Source organism: Photinus pyralis, unplaced genomic scaffold, assembly GCF_008802855.1.
Source record: "Photinus pyralis isolate 1611_PpyrPB1 unplaced genomic scaffold, Ppyr1.3 Ppyr1.4_LG6, whole genome shotgun sequence".
Lineage (NCBI taxonomy): Eukaryota > Metazoa > Arthropoda > Insecta > Coleoptera > Lampyridae > Photinus > Photinus pyralis.
Window position 1 is genome coordinate 30,979,423 of NW_022170663.1, and position 15,972 is coordinate 30,995,394.

Here is a 15,972-nt window from a genome sequence, read left to right on the forward strand (position 1 = left end):
AGTGCCAACTTTTTATTTATGGAAGAATTTAAACGAAATTTGATACATAGGCACTTTAAAGGAAATCAAACGCCAATTTCAAAATTTGGTTTTGCGCATGCGCAGTGCCAACTTTTTTATTTATGGAAGAATTTAAACGAAATTTGATACATAGGCACTTGGGATAAAGGAAAATCAAACGCCAGTTTCAAAATTTGGTTTTGCGCATGCGCAGTGCCAACATTTTTATTTATGGGAGAATTTAAATGAAATGTGATACATAGGCACTTGGAATAAAGGGAAATCTAACATTAGTTTCAAAATTTAGGTTTGCGCATGCGCAGTTCCAACTTTCTTATTTAGAAAAGCATTGAAATGAAATTCTTCTCATAAACTGAAATTGAAGTAGCACGTCAAAAATGGATTGCCCATGTGCAACGCTATCTTTCATATTTGTGGCCGGATTTTTACGATTTTAATAGAAGTTGCATCTTACAATAATGGGAAATGAATGCAAGTGGAAATGCGCTTTATGTAAATCGTTTACGATTACTTTTTAACTTGTTTGCATTTACATTATAAACTTGCATATTTTAAGATGTCTTTAAATTTTTGCTAGTTTTAATCGATTTTAATTTGAATTTGAATTACGTTTGGACTTTCTTAAAAGAATTCGGTTTTTTTATCATATAAATTTGTATCAGGCCACAAGCAGCGGAAGAATCTGGAAACCCCTCGCGATGTCCAGAACTGCGACACTCGCCTAAGTTAATACTTGCAAGTCCCGTATTATTACACCATTAAAGGATATCTCTATCACTATCTACAATACCAGATCTGTTTCTTGCAAATAATTTTCACCGTTCGATTCCTTTAGGAATATTAAAATTACTTCGAACAAAAGTTTTACGTTGATAATATTCACTTCTAATAACAAATTTTAATAATAATTTAAATAAAACGCAAATCCAAACAATGAATGTTATCGATGCCTAGACTTTTCCATGTTATGTAAGTGACTGATGTCTGCTGTAGTGATGCTTGTGCCATTCATAGGTGTAATACGAGGCTTGGCTATTGTGTTCAACGTCTTTGGTCCATAGACCAGTATTGTTAGAGTGAGTGTAGAGAAATATCGATCTCATGCCGTGTGCTTATTTTTTTGATATAGCGTAGGTTACAGGGCAATTAGCTATATATTTTGTGTAGTGATGTTAAATTACACGTTTTTTTAAAGTGCGTAATATTACGTGTAAAATTACCAATTATTTATGTTTTTTATGTATTTTATGTAATTTATGTAACTTACCATTTAATAAAAAAACCGTAATTTTACAGTAAAATTACCAGTAATTTATGTTTTTTATGTAATTTACAAATATTTTTGTAAAATTACCTGTCATTTATGTTTTTTTTTTAATATTCCATAAACCTTTTTGAATTTTGTGAGTGTTTGAAAACAAAAATACTTGTTAAATTATATATTTTGGTGTATTAAATAAAATACCCAAGCAGTAGGTATTTCGCCATCACGCGTCGTTTGGAGGAAGAAGTTCCAGATCGCGAATTAGATGCTGTATCATCTTCATTAAACCAAACTAGATTCAACGGTGAATCGTTTACGTTGGTAGTACCGTTGATGGTCTGTGGTAGTACCGATCAAAATGTATCAAATAGGTATTACATTTATATAACTTACAAAAATTACGGTTTTTTACATAAAAAACGTAAGTTACCTAAATTTCATAAAAGACATAAATTACATAAAAAAACCGACCTCTTGTAACTTACGCGTAATATAACCGTTTTTTTATGTAACTTACAAATCGTTATTTTACAATCCACATCACTAATTTTGTGTAACATTCATTATTATTATTTTGTTTGAAAAGGAAGGTTACTGTTGAAAATATTCAAATTCTAGAGTAAAAGTCCCAAATAAAGTTTAGTTTTCACGCGTATGAGACAGTATATGCGATGAAAGAGAAGTTGCATATGTCAAGATGAAATCTTTATGTAACGTGAAAAATTACATCTCATATGCTCAATGTATGAAAAACACATTACTGTGTTCAAACGTTTCTGATTTATTTCTGTAATTTATGTCTTTAAATATTTTGATATATTTCACTAAGAACATCTTGTATTTATGTACAAATATCTATACTCTCATTATTTCCAAACAACGTTTAATGTTTTGCTTGAGTTTTTGCACATTTATTTATGATTCCTTTTAATTTTTTTTTGTTACGACTTCCTTCTAATGACGTACTTATTTACTTACTGGATCTAAGAAACACCGAGAAACAGAAATTCGGCGTTAGCCAAAATGTTCGCGCAATATAGATTTTCCCAACGTTTCGACACGAGCAAATCGGTCGATGTGTAATTTATTGTCGCGCAGTCTGAATTGACTGCTTAAACAGTCTACAATAAATTTGATAGACAGGAAAATCGTTATCGCGATACGGCGCTTAGTTACTCTGTAGGTAAAGAACTTTTGCGAAAAGATCCAATTAGAGATGTGCTGTATACATACTGCTTTTGAGGAGTTTTCCACTTGGAGGGTTGTTAATTAATTACGATGTTTACGATTTTAGTTTTTATACACAGAAACACTTCCCCTATTCGTGATGTTAGTGGACGTGGAGGTAACCTGTGGCTTTGTTTCGTATGAACAGATATACTCAAAATGTTTTCTGTCGCACATGTATTTTTTTATTTTTAAGTTGGAGTTAGATTAAAGTTTCACAAACTATGGGGCGATAAACCGAGCGCAGTAAAAAAATACGTTGAAAGCGATATGAATAAAATTCTTTTTCTATTTCGGTGTTACAATGAGAATTTTGTGCAACTGTTTTCGGCAAAAACAGTGTTTCAATCAGAGACTTGTTATAACTAGACTGCGCTTAACGTATCTAAGGTGTTGTCGACACAGTATGCAACACACAATGCACTGCGGGGCAAAAATCGCTAAGATGATGTGCAATATAATGAAATAAGCTGTTATTTTAGATGTTCCGTCCATTAATAATTCTTGTGATTAGCTCGAATTAGTGAATAGATAAATTTCTGTTGAGAATAAACCAATAAACTTAGGTTAACTCGTGCCTATCAACATGTACTCTGTCGATAAATTTTTAAATAATATGCTGATTTTCAACGGATAAAAGTTTAAAGGGCCAATGGATCAGAGCCATTCGAAGAGAAAAATGTACTCCCACCATAGTGCATTTGCGGGGAATGAAGCCGATTTTAGAAAGGTACCGACAAAGGTGTTAAACAATAATGCAATACCGAACGTTTTCGACTTTCCCATTCAGTTAAAATAACGTAGAACTATTATTCGACATCCTTTACCAGCAAGACAACAGCAGTACCTATTTGCCTATTAGGTGTTTTCTTACAAGAAAAATAGCTAAGTCTATGTTCCATATGTGCAAGCGCAGATGCGATATTCGGATCGGAGAGTCAGTCAAAGCTTTTAACTAGAAAAAATCGTGAAGGATTGTTGCACGTATCAAGCGATGCATTAAAAATTTGCCAAATTGCTGAAAATGTGTTCAGGTTTTTCATTCAAATGGTTATGGTTATCAGCAGTCTAAGAAAAACAAATAACAGTTACAGCCCATTTGGGTTTTTGGGTAGGAATATATTGAATCAAAATCCGATAAATAATCATATCTTACTACTTACAAGTTTAGTTTTAAGAGTATATTTTCCTATACGTGTTCACGACCAAAATACACATATAAATCAAATTAGGACTAGAGTAAGGCAGTTATATACCAATTTAGTTCAAATAAAATACTAATAAATTCCATTAAAACAGTTAACAGCTATATGTTATCTTTTTTTGCTACTAAAATTTAGAATAAACATGGCCAAAGCAAGCTGCAGAACGTACGTCTGCCCCGCGATGAACAGTTGGTTGCCTATCCTATCTTGACAACAGGCGTTTATAGTAAAATCTACGTTACGCGCGGTCTAGTTATAACAAGTCTCTGGTTTCAATGAGGAGTTCCATTGTAACATTGTTTTTGGTAACTTTTCATCTCTAAGTTGGCAGTTCGCCAAGACGTCAACGTCAAATCATCAGATGTGAAATCAAATTACGTAAAATTTATGTTTTCCTTTATTTTTGGTACACGAAGAACTTAATACATTCCAAATCAGCAGTTTACACATCCACCATAAATAAATGTATCTACGAATAAAAAATTACACATTCACGGAATTTAATGTTTCAAATGTCAGTGTTGTGTTTATCTACGCTGTCAACTTAAAATTTGTCAACGTAAATGGTGTTGCCAACTTAAGACATATTAATTCTAAAGTTTCCTCTAGTTTTTCATAATTACTTTTTAATTAAATTAAAGCCCCGAAATAGAAAAAATAGTATGAAAAACACGTATTACAATGCTTTATTGTAATACTCCTATCTTGTGGACACTCGTGGCTCCGCTTCCCTACGCCACTCGTGCCACAAGATAGTCGTATTACAATAGGTCGCATTGTAACACTTGTCTTTCAATATACTATAGTATCATTCCTCATTTAACCATATAGAGATGACATAATCCCACCGTGTTTCGTCAACTATGGAGGACACCAGTGCCGAAAAAATAGTTCAGTTCATTCTTTCTAAGCAGTACAGACTCACCCATCCCCACTCTTTTTTTTCAGACGCCACAGTGTTGCGTTGTGATTGAGTGCGCCATTTTGTGTATGATGGGCGCAACGATATCCGTATCACCTAGCTTACTATCATCCTGCTTAATGACCTTTGCCGTGACTTACAACATGGTTTGACTCAGTTTACGTTTCCAGGCACGGTAAACTCTAACGGAGTGTCGTCGCTCAACGAAGACAACGGTTTGTATCACCGCTCTCGAAACCTGTCTGCGTATAGGGCAAAACAAACAAGTCCAATTACGATTTGATGCCTTCGCATGACTGGGCGTGAAGAAACGCCATGATTTGGATTTCTTCTTTTTAGTTGTAATTGTTGGTTTTTTGTTTCTCGTTGGAATGCTAGTATCGGCGGGACCCGAAAGAGATTGATCACTATTCGCAATGAAGGATCTTATAACCAGAACCTTGTATTAGTGTATTAATTTTTTCGTCAGCTTTTCATTTCAAATTCCGACCGGCCTCTTGAATTCTATCTTCAAAAGATTCTCAATGACATTGCCCAAAATGCTTGCCCAGGCCCCAGACTTGAATAAAGGCAAATACTTCTAAATATACCGTCCAACGAACTACCCATACCGTGACCTCTTTGATAGCACCTCTATAAATTGTACCGATACCAGTAACGCGGCTTGATTTAAATAACATTACTGATATGGACACACTGACATCTTGGTTAGTCGAGATTTTTCAAGTATAACTTTAAACTCAAAGCTCCAAGTTTCGTCAACGCATTTCCTTTTTGTAATATGTACCCTCTACCTCGCCGTCCTTTAAATGAACTTACATATAAATAGGTGGTCGACGTCTTATAACTTTATTTATAGGAAAGACTTCTTGACTCTGGTTGGATTCGTAACCTTTTTCAAATTGATACTTGCTTTTGGCTATCCGTACGTGTTCCCCTACCCCGTATTTTAGATTGCGTTCCACACCTAAACCTTTCTTATATAGATTCACCCACACCTGCAAAATATTTTTATCATAACATTTATTGGAGCCATTTTTATTCTTGAATGATATGAGTGATTTAGAATACGTAAAGTACCGCCACATCCGTGTTTTTAGCGTTCTATTAAATTAATTAAGTCGTGAGTCGTGTAGAAGTGTATTAGTTGGCCGACACTGAAACTGTTGGCTTACCCTATACTTACCATTGGCAACTCTGGGAAAAAACTACGAGCAGAGCCACCTACCTTTCAAGTCGACACGATGGACGTTTCGCGGCACTTTTGAATTTGGATGGAAGTCGGCTCGATATGGGTGACACGAATGAACTTTTGTGCGTAAGAAATGACAAGAACAAATAAACATATTACGCACACAACTAGACCATGCCAGGGAAACCTTCTACGGGACAAAAACCCCGGCATAGGCCACACAAATACATGAAATAAATCACCTACAGCAATAAAATGCAAGAGAAAATAAGAAAAATGGTGTGGCTCTACTCCAGCCTTCCGTTAACATAATTTAATTTAACACGAAAAGTACATGTGAGATTGCCAATGGCCAATAGCAAGTATTCTTGTGAAAATCGATTATCGCTCGGGCAGAACAAATTTTAAATAGTGGAGATGTTAATGAGAGGGCCCCTACTCGTATTGCTAAGATGCTAAGCACTGCAATCCGCCCGAGACAAGTAGGCAACAGATACAGCGAAAGATCGAACTGTATTAGGTACCTACTCCATGGAGACAGAATGAACCACTCGCACACACAAACATCGAAACATCAAATAAGAGAGCAACCCTACGTATACCTAAAGCACAAGAACTGCAGCGCGCCACGCATCAGAAAGAAACAGATACAGCGAACAATCAAACTGTATTAGGTAGTTCCCTCACGAAATAATTACTATTCAATCGGACAGAGCAACATTGCACTGGTAATCAACTCCTCGTGAATACAGAAATAAAAACTTAATAAAACAAAATAATAGCATCTTCATCTGTACAGTATAACAAACAAGATTCATCTAACGGCACTCAAAACAAAGGCATGGCGTACGCCATGATTCAGATATCGTAGTTTATGCAAAATCAGCAAAATGTAAGTAATATCAAATTGTGGCAAGAAATTCGATGATAGTAGGTACAAGAAAGAGTAAAATGGTTACTACCTGTAATTACACCTTCAAAAGGGTGGATTTTCACAGTATGTTAATGGTTGGCACAGAAGGTCTTGCTTATCAGCCGCTGAATTCAAAGAGGCAAGCAAGACGAATTAATCCTTCACGTAAATTAAATACATTTTACGCTAGCTGCTCGCATATTTTGGTAAACTTGCTTCAAATTATAAATAATTAACGTTTGCCGAACGCACAATTTCCCAAGGGTAACATTAACGTTGACCGGAAACAATTTTGCAAAAGCTTAAATAAAGTACCTAATGAACATTGTGATATGCACTTTATAAATGCTACGTGCAAATTATTATGCATTTAATCAATTAATGAATGTTAAATGAAAAGACTCCAGTATTGTGAGATTCGAACTTTATTAACTACTCGTCCGCTTCCTAGTTAGCTAAATTCTGGGAAGAAACAGGACATAAAAACAAGTATATGTTATTATTACATGTAATTTGGCTGTGATAAACAGTAGCTTCGCAGCCGTTTTAGAGGCGAGCTGGGGGTTATTACATCTGATTCAATTTGTGGATATGAAGTAATTATTTAATTAAATAATTTAAATATAACCTGCGAATCTTCATTTAGCGATACTCAATAGTGATAACCGTTCGAATGTAAGGCTACGAACCCCATCCACAGTTAAATGTATGTCGTAGTTTTCTTCTAAAGTTTGCTTTATTTCAGAAACCATAAGCGAGTCCATTCCAAAGTCGGAAAATACCATTGTGGGTGATACAGTCTTGAAGTCTTTAAGGCCTAGTATGTTTGCGACAACGTCTGCCATACCAATCTCTTTCTCTACTTTAACGCTTTTTCCTAAAACCATGCTAGCCACAATAGCGTGTGGTTGATTAATGAAAACATCCATGGTATTCAAACACGATCTTATACGCTGTGGAATTATTCCCAAAGCTAAGGACACTTCATCGACTTTCTTTGCAATGCCGACGTCATCAACGGTGCCCCACTGAATGGCCAAGCCTGGGAAACCGTCGGCTTGACGAGATTCACATATCCGTTCCATTGCGGAATTGGCGAATCCATTGTTCGCTTGCCCCATACCACCTCGACCACAAGATATTGATGAAAACACAACAAAATGGTCCAAATTTGGTGCTAAAGATCGCGTTGCGGCATCCAAATTTTTGGTACCTTGTATTTTTGGTTGGCATACTGCCTCGAAATCTTCCGCGGACAAATTTATCGTTTGGGCATCTTCGAGAACTTCGGCTAAATTGAATACGCCACCAATGGGGCCGTGGTGAAGTGCCTCCTTGAAAAGTTCGGAGACGCCATGCTCGGAAGTGACGTCAGTTTGAGAAATCGCAATTGTTGCACCATCCTCGCGCCATCGTCTGATACACAACGATTGGTATCCCGTTGTAACACCGTTATGACAGCATAACACTATCTTAGTCGCTCCTCTGAGTATTAACCAGGTTGTCAATTCCAAACCAAAGCCGCCAAGTCCACCTACGACGACGTAACTCTTCTTTGGATGCATGTAGTTGTGAGCAACGCAATTTGTAACTGTTGGGCGCGGAATACAAACGCTCTGATCCTCCTCGGTTCTGATTTTCAGTAGGATTTTTCCGATATGTTTTCCAGAGGCCATGAATCGAAAGGCTTCCTCTGCTTGATCTTCTCCGAAAACCGTTGACGACAGTGGTCGAACTACTCCGCTGGCTATTCCGTCGCTAACCAACTGAACTATGCGAGGGGTGTGGTAATTATTCTTTTCAATCATCACGTCAAACAGAATCCCATGGAACGTGGTGTTTTTCAAAAATACGCTCATTCCCAAAAGTGAATTGTCGAATAAGTCGACCTTTCCAATTTCCAAAAAACGACCTCCCCATGCAAGGCAGCGCACCGATGCTTGGAGTAGGTCTCCCGCGAGCGAGTTTAAGACCACATCAACGCCGCGGCCGTCAGTTTCGTTTAGGATTAACTGCTCGAAGCTTGCGTCGCGTGAATTGCCGATGTGTTCGTCGCGCAATTGTGGAAATGTCTGCTTTAAAAAAGTACGTTTTGATTGGTTGCCAACTGTCGTGAATACGGTACAACCCATGCTGAGTGCAACTGATATAGCCGCTTGTCCCACACCTCCAGCACCTGAGTGTATAAGTATCGAGTCTCCCGGTTGAAGTTGCCCTCGAATTATTAGTGCGTAGTACGCCTAGAAATTTGTTACAATAAACGGTATATTCACCACTAAGACTCACTGTTCCGTAAACTAAAGGAACCGTGGCCGCCTCTTCAAGGGTCCATTGCTTTGGAACTTCCCATAGTAAATGTGGTTGAGCAATACAGGTCAGGGCCAAACCACGCGACTCGACAAGTCCCATAACCCTTCTGCCTTTGCTATCTCGCCCGGAAAACTCCAAACCCATCAAGCACTCATGGGTGCCATACTCACCAGGCACAGCGTCAGAAGGTAAATGTCCGGTTGCCAGCATTACATCCCTAAAATTGACTGACGCGTAGTACACCGAGCATAGGTCGGATGTATCTTCAGGGCTGAAATAGTTGCACGCGATTAGCAAAATTGCATATTAAATCGTACCTGTGATGTGGACCTTCCACCCATCTTAAAGTGGTCAGATCGCCTTTCGTGTCTATATTAATGTAAGCGTGATTCGAGGCGACAATGTTTCGGTCTAGAAGTAGGTGACGGTACGATCCCCACATTTCGTATTTCAGAACGTTGTGAATTAAATCTTTCTCAATCTGATTTTGATAATATGCGGAAGACAGCGAGAAGGTTTCTTTTGTTTCTTTGGGTATGTAGTAGGCACGTACATTCATTCCTCCCGGTTCCTTCTTCAAACAATTCACTAGTCCTACCAACCCACTGAACTCATCACCTTGACTGACTAAGAATATTTTAGTTCCATCTGTTGCAGATTTTTTAAGCGCCTGGGCTAAGGGTGTTACCCACTTATAATTCTTTTCAGTAATTTTAAGTACGAGCAAATCCCGTTGAATTTCGAGTGGTTTTCGCAGTAATACGAAATTTGTCATATCCGCACAGTGAGTGGCTACAGCCTTCAATCCAAGCGATTGCAAGATCACGATATCACTCAATTCCTGTTCTTCACTTAGAATAAATCCACCCGGTTTCAATGCAGCGCACGCACTTTTCGTGAGGCCTAAATTTCCAGGCGACTGGACATCTTTCATGACAACCAGGTGAACGTTTGCTTTAAATTGATCTAACATTTCTCTTGGTAGTACCTGAACTTGTTCTGTTTCAAATTCGGCTAGGTTGGTTTCTATCAATTTGATTACAGCGTAATCTACTGATAATTTGGGTTCGGCCTCTATAGCTTCTTTGATGTGAAAAGTTTTAACTTTGTTCGTATCTTGCAACATTTCTATGACTCTCAATTTAAGAGCATCCGTATTTTCCAAGACAATCTGAGTGAGTACCGTTAGCGCATGTTCCCTGGGGAGGATAACATCATCGTATGGTACGAACTTGTATCTTTCTAGCTTAGGGGGAACTAAATCCAAAGGTTTGCGTGAAATGCTCCATTTGATTTGGTGCACTTGAAAACCCCCGCAATGAGCGACGCCAGTTTTGGGAAACATCGATATCGGAACGCCTAATGATAGCAATGCAATTACACTAAAATGGCGGTAAAACAAAACGCTTACTATTATTTGAAGCACGATGCAAGGTCGGATTTATGACAACTCGCCGAATTCGTGTGGGCACGTAAAGATCTCTAGCTTTCTGACCTAAACTTGTAAATTGAAAAAGTGCGTCTAGATCAGTGACCCAGTTGCTTTGGCGTTTAACTATGCCATTCACGAAGCGGTTGTCCGAGGATTCTATTAATCGAAAGGGGCCCTCATAGTCGTATCCTCGGAATCTGAGTTCCTTGTAAATATCGTCAGTGGTTAGTTGAAGCAGATCAGTCTCAGCTTTGATGGGAGCTTGAGGAACGGGAACGAATTCCTTTGAAACATCACGAGGTACAAAGATCTTTCCTGACACAACCGAAGATCCCCCCTCGCAAATTTCAAATTCGCCAGAACTCTCCAGAATATTGATCGAAAATTTAACAACTGCGTCCATCGATATTTTAGTCCCTCGCTTAAATTGCACTTCTTCCATGACAACTGGCATCTGCTCAAAATCTTCATTTCGTAGTTTAGCCAGTGTTTTCCAAGCCATAATCTGGACATACCTCAATCAAATCATGGCGATAAAATAAGTCAGTGTACTTACTAGGTATCCTGCTACTGGAAACACAATTTTCCCATGAAGTTTGTGACCGGTTAGAAATTGGTCGAGTTCCTTTGTAAGGTCTACGTTATATTTACATTCTCCCGACATTGAACTTTGTTCCGCAAAGTTGACAACCGTCCATTTCTCTGAGTGGTCCCACTCCACCAATGAGTTAATCATTGTGGTACCGCGACCAACTGGATATTGTACCGGTGGATACATTCGTGCAATTTGAGGTTGGGCGCCAGCGTTGAATATCCTACAAAATAACGTGTTGGAAACACTCATAAAAGATCAAGGCGTACTTTCCAATCGCCGATAAGAAGAAATCTACATTATTCGAAGCGGCTCTACTAACAAGGCTGATGTTTGTGCATTCAGAATGAAGCGTTCTCTTTAGTATGGCTTGCAGTAGACCATGCGGGGCAATTTCAATTACAATAGCGTTCTTAGGAATGTGTTGAATCGCCTCGTAAAATAAGACCGGTGCAATTACGTTAGTGATATGGTACTCGGCTGAACAAAGCTTTCCACCGAGAGTATCCCATGCGGACTCTGGAAATGACGAAGAAATCCACTTGGAACTACGTGGTTTTGGATGTGGGATGATTTCATCAAAAGCTTTTTGTAGAGCAGGTACAGCATTTGCAATGTAGTTGCTATGAAATGCTAAACCGGCACTCGGTACTGTTCTGGAAAAGATTCCGTCGGCGGTTAACTTGGCAACAAAATCATCAACTAGATTTTCCGGACCCGTTATGGTCACGTTGTCTTTACTATTGTGACATCCGATCCCAATTCCTGGTGGGCAACGCTTTTGACACTCTTCCAATGACAAACCTACAGCGGCCATTTTTCCTTTCGGCAAATTATTTTCGAGAAGAGCCACACCGCGTTGGTAAGCCGACTTTATTGTTTGCTCACGGGTTAAACCTTGATCCGCGTAGGCACATGCTGGAAATCATTAATTAACTGAGAAACAGGTAGAAAGTACTTGCCAAGTTCTCCTGCCGAATGACCTACGAAGCCATCTGGTTTAATTCCTAATGTACTTAAGAAATCAGTTAAAGCAATTTGTACAGCATTAATAGCCACTAAAGAATTTACAACATTTTCCAAACTAGTAGCGCTGCTATTCAAAACAAGGTCTTCCACATCTACACCGTATGGTTTCAAAATTGCAGCGCATTCTCTAATAGAATTTCGGAACTCTTCAAATTTCATCATGTCTTTAGCCATGTGGGGCCACTGACATCCGACACCGGTGTAAACGTACCAAATGGGTCGTTTCTCAGATGTAACATTTGCGATTTCTGGTGCAAGTTCCTTGCCTAGAAGACGGTAACCTCGGAAGCCGTGGCCAGTTATATTATGCGAGTGCACGCTGTTAAGCAGTGCCATAAGTTCAGTGTCATGCTTGTTTTGCTCCACTCCATCCAATAGCTTACAAACAGAATCATGTGTTCGACCTGAAACCGTCACCAGACGAGGTATCGTTACGGGAGCCGCGACTTTCTTGCTTTTTGGATTAGAACGTAGTACGACGTGAATATTTGCCCCCCCAAATCCGAAGGAGTTGATCCCAATTATCCCTCCGCTCCAATTCTTATTTTGGGCAACCACCTGAAACGCAATACTTTAATAGTAGCGTGTTTAAAGCATCGCATACCTCAAGTCTTCCGTCACTCAATGCGGCAATTTGGGTATTTGGAGAAGTGAAGTGAAGGTTCCTTGGTAAAATTCCGCATTCCATTGCAATAATAGCCTTCGCTATACCGCATACTCCCGATGCAGACTCAGAGTGGCCCAAATTACTTTTAATAGACCCTATGGAGAGCGGTTCTTTACGATTTTTGCAAAGTACTTCTGCTATTGCGTTTAACTCTTGAGGGTCCCCTGCTTGAGTCCCCGTACCGTGTGCTTCAACAAAAGACACACTCACTGGGTTAATCCCGAATTCATTATATACTTCTTCCATTAGTTTTCTTTGCAATTTACACGACGGGAACGTAATTCCTTGCTCCTTGTAACCGTCGGTGTTAGACTTTGCTCCTAAAATAGTCGCATATATTCGGCGCGCATTTTTCGCCCTTTGCAAAAATATGGCACTGATCGCTTCTGCACGTACAAATCCGTTACCAGACTGATCAAACGCTTTACACTTCCCTTCCTCGCTTAGCATATTTAGTCGATGGTACTGAAGAGACATTGTAGGTTGTAGGCAAACATTGGAACCGCCAACCACTGCAGCATCGCATTCACCAGCTCTAATTGAAGCGAATGCTCTCTGAAATGCCATCATACTGCTAGAGCAAGCCGTATCGATGCACATACTGGGCCCGATAAAGTCAAAAAAGTACGAAATTCGGTTGGCAAGCATGGTTCTTTCCACACCCGTCGCACAATATGCACTGACTGTATCAGGACTATGTCTCCAGTATGCGCCAGTGTCACTTCCATTCACACCTACGAATACTCCAACTCGATTCCCTTTCAATTCAGATGGATTGTATCCGGCGTCCACGATTGCTTCATAAGTAACTTCCAAAAGAATCCGAGACTGGGGGTCCAAGACATGAGCTTGTTTTGAATGTATTCCAAAGAACGCGGCATCAAATTGATCTAAGGTTTTCAGCTTTCCCATACGTGCCGGAAGCCCGTGCAGTTTGGCAGGCCATCTTGTTTCATCTGACGTCACCATATCGACACCATCCAACAGTTTTTGCTTGAGCTCTTCGACAGTATCGCATTCTGGAAAACGCCCCGATATACCGGATATAACAATTTCATTTTCAAGGGGAGCACTTGCTTGGTTGCTTTCTACAGGCATTATCGCGAAGATGTGGTAAACCGAATCTAAATCACGGGATTATATATTGAATTACGTTATCTTGGATTACACCGATCCTACTATAAGCAATTTACAGCACTTTAAACTTTTGTGGCGTACAGTTGTTTGGCAACCTATGCTAGCTAACAGTCCTTGTCAACCTTTGGGGAAATTACATAATACCATTGAGTACTTCACTCAACGATAATACTTTAATTATATTAAGTAGCCGCGCAAGTACTTAATTGCGAACAATTATGGTGCAATTGAGGATCAGTTTAAATAAGAAGGCAAAAAATAGGGTATTGGATGGAAACCACTAATGTTCATCTAAAAACTAAAAGCACCACAGAAGTAATGAAGGTATTTAATTACTTTTTTACGCCATTTACACACTGTTTGCGCGTGACAAATCCGCCTTTATAACGTGGCAATTTTCCTAAAATTAGAGCAAGTACGTCAAATTATACGATTATTTCGAGTTTTGTTAATCCTGGCTGTGTACTTTTTTAATGCTATCATCAAATATTAAGGGTTCTCAATTTATGTTTGCCAACCTTCGCTACATGAACAGTGGACAGGGGCGTATTGTGGATTTGATTGCACAGCTCTGCTAGAGGTGCCTCTGCAGAAGGTCTTAAGTTGTTCTACAGTCTATACTACTCCGGTACGTATCTTACGAACTAGAAAAATTGCAGGAAAACCTAATTCGGAGTAGCCGGCAGAATCCTCGAAACTGATCTAAGGAAATTTCCATCTCTGCCACAGATAAAAAATTCTTAACTCAGCCCAGGTTCGAACACCCGACCTCCGACTTTATACCCCAACGTTCTACAATTGAACCACAAAGCCGGTTGTGTACCTAACCCCCAGGTTCTATGCTAAGTTCACACTACAATATCACGGAAATAAAATCAACCCGGCAACATAAAAAAAAATGGCCACCTGAATTTCCATAGGCGCGATCATGATTTCAAGATCATGATTCGTAGGATCACGTTTTACGAAAGAACGCGCGGATTTAAATTAAACTATGGTTAAGTTTACGTAGTAGGTACACATTTGCATTCGAATTACGTATTTTTTGTTTGGATTATGAAAATAATTTAAATACAAGTGGAAGTACTTGCACGATTATGTTCCTCTTCAGTTACAAATATTGACGCTATGACCTGGAGTACGGCAGGGAAGGAACACAAAATAAAACGCATTATGTACGTTAACGCAAAGCAAGAAAATCCCAAAGTACACAAGATGTGTATCATCTTTCGTGTAATAAAATTTTGTGAGAAACTGGATGGGAAATTACATGGTCTTGCTACTCAAACCAAAGTAACAAAATATGTGGAAATCAGTGAATCGCAACTGATATATTGCACACAGATTCTAAACCGAAGACTTTTTGTTAGTAGAATCTGGCCCCCGAGATAGGCAATTTACTCTTCGTTCAGGAAATTCAAGCCTACAGTTGAGAGTCGAGGTTGGTCCCGGAATTAGCTGTCGTAACTAGAAGTGCCTACAGTTATTGCCACCCCGTGGTCACCCCATTCACTGAGAAAATGAAACAATTCACACATATTTAAATATTTAATCGAATAACCTTAAATTAGATAAATCAGACCAAGACCATGCAATCAATAAATTAAAATTTATACCAAACATATTACGGAACATGTTACGGAAGAGAAATTAGACAAAACATAAAAGCATAATATCAATACGAACCAGGGAACATACAAGGCAAAAATAACGTAGAAAACTCCTTGCAAAAGAATGAGGATTGCTTTCATTACTTGAATCGTTATGAATTTATACAGTTCACAACTAACAATTTGTGCAATTTGAGAATGCCAAAATACATTAATGTAAGGTCATAGGACAAAAGCAATATAAAAATGTAATCAATGTTGACAAAACACAAATAGTTAAGGCCGATTTATAAACTTTACGTTCGCGTCGGCGTTCGCGTCCATCGTTGCAGAGCATATTTCGGTTAAGATATGTTTAGTTTACAGTTTGTTCATGAAAGGGACAAGAATTATTTCTGTGAAAGATTTATGATGATGAGATAAAAGACTTATAATAGTTATTTATGTATTA

The 15,972-nt window shown here is 38.7% G+C and overlaps 2 protein-coding genes across 2 annotated transcripts; both read right to left on the reverse strand.

The window, feature by feature from the left end:
* Positions 1–7,196: 7,196 nt before the first annotated feature.
* Positions 7,197–11,955, reverse strand: LOC116174198 (fatty acid synthase-like). The gene is made up of 6 exons (XM_031492074.1): positions 11,348–11,955; positions 11,043–11,301; positions 10,466–10,991; positions 9,372–10,413; positions 9,031–9,325; positions 7,197–8,984 (listed from the first exon to the last, which is right to left on the reverse strand). Exons 1-6 carry the CDS (start codon positions 11,893–11,895, stop codon positions 7,383–7,385), a joined length of 4,272 nt encoding a protein of 1,423 aa, XP_031347934.1. The 5' UTR covers positions 11,896–11,955; the 3' UTR covers positions 7,197–7,382.
* Positions 11,956–11,969: 14 nt separating this feature from the next.
* Positions 11,970–13,776, reverse strand: LOC116174592 (fatty acid synthase-like). Its single transcript, XM_031492531.1, has 2 exons — positions 12,712–13,776; positions 11,970–12,665 (listed from the first exon to the last, which is right to left on the reverse strand). Exons 1-2 carry the CDS (start codon positions 13,741–13,743, stop codon positions 11,970–11,972), a joined length of 1,728 nt encoding a protein of 575 aa, XP_031348391.1. The 5' UTR covers positions 13,744–13,776.
* Between the last annotated feature and the right edge of the window lie 2,196 nt (positions 13,777–15,972).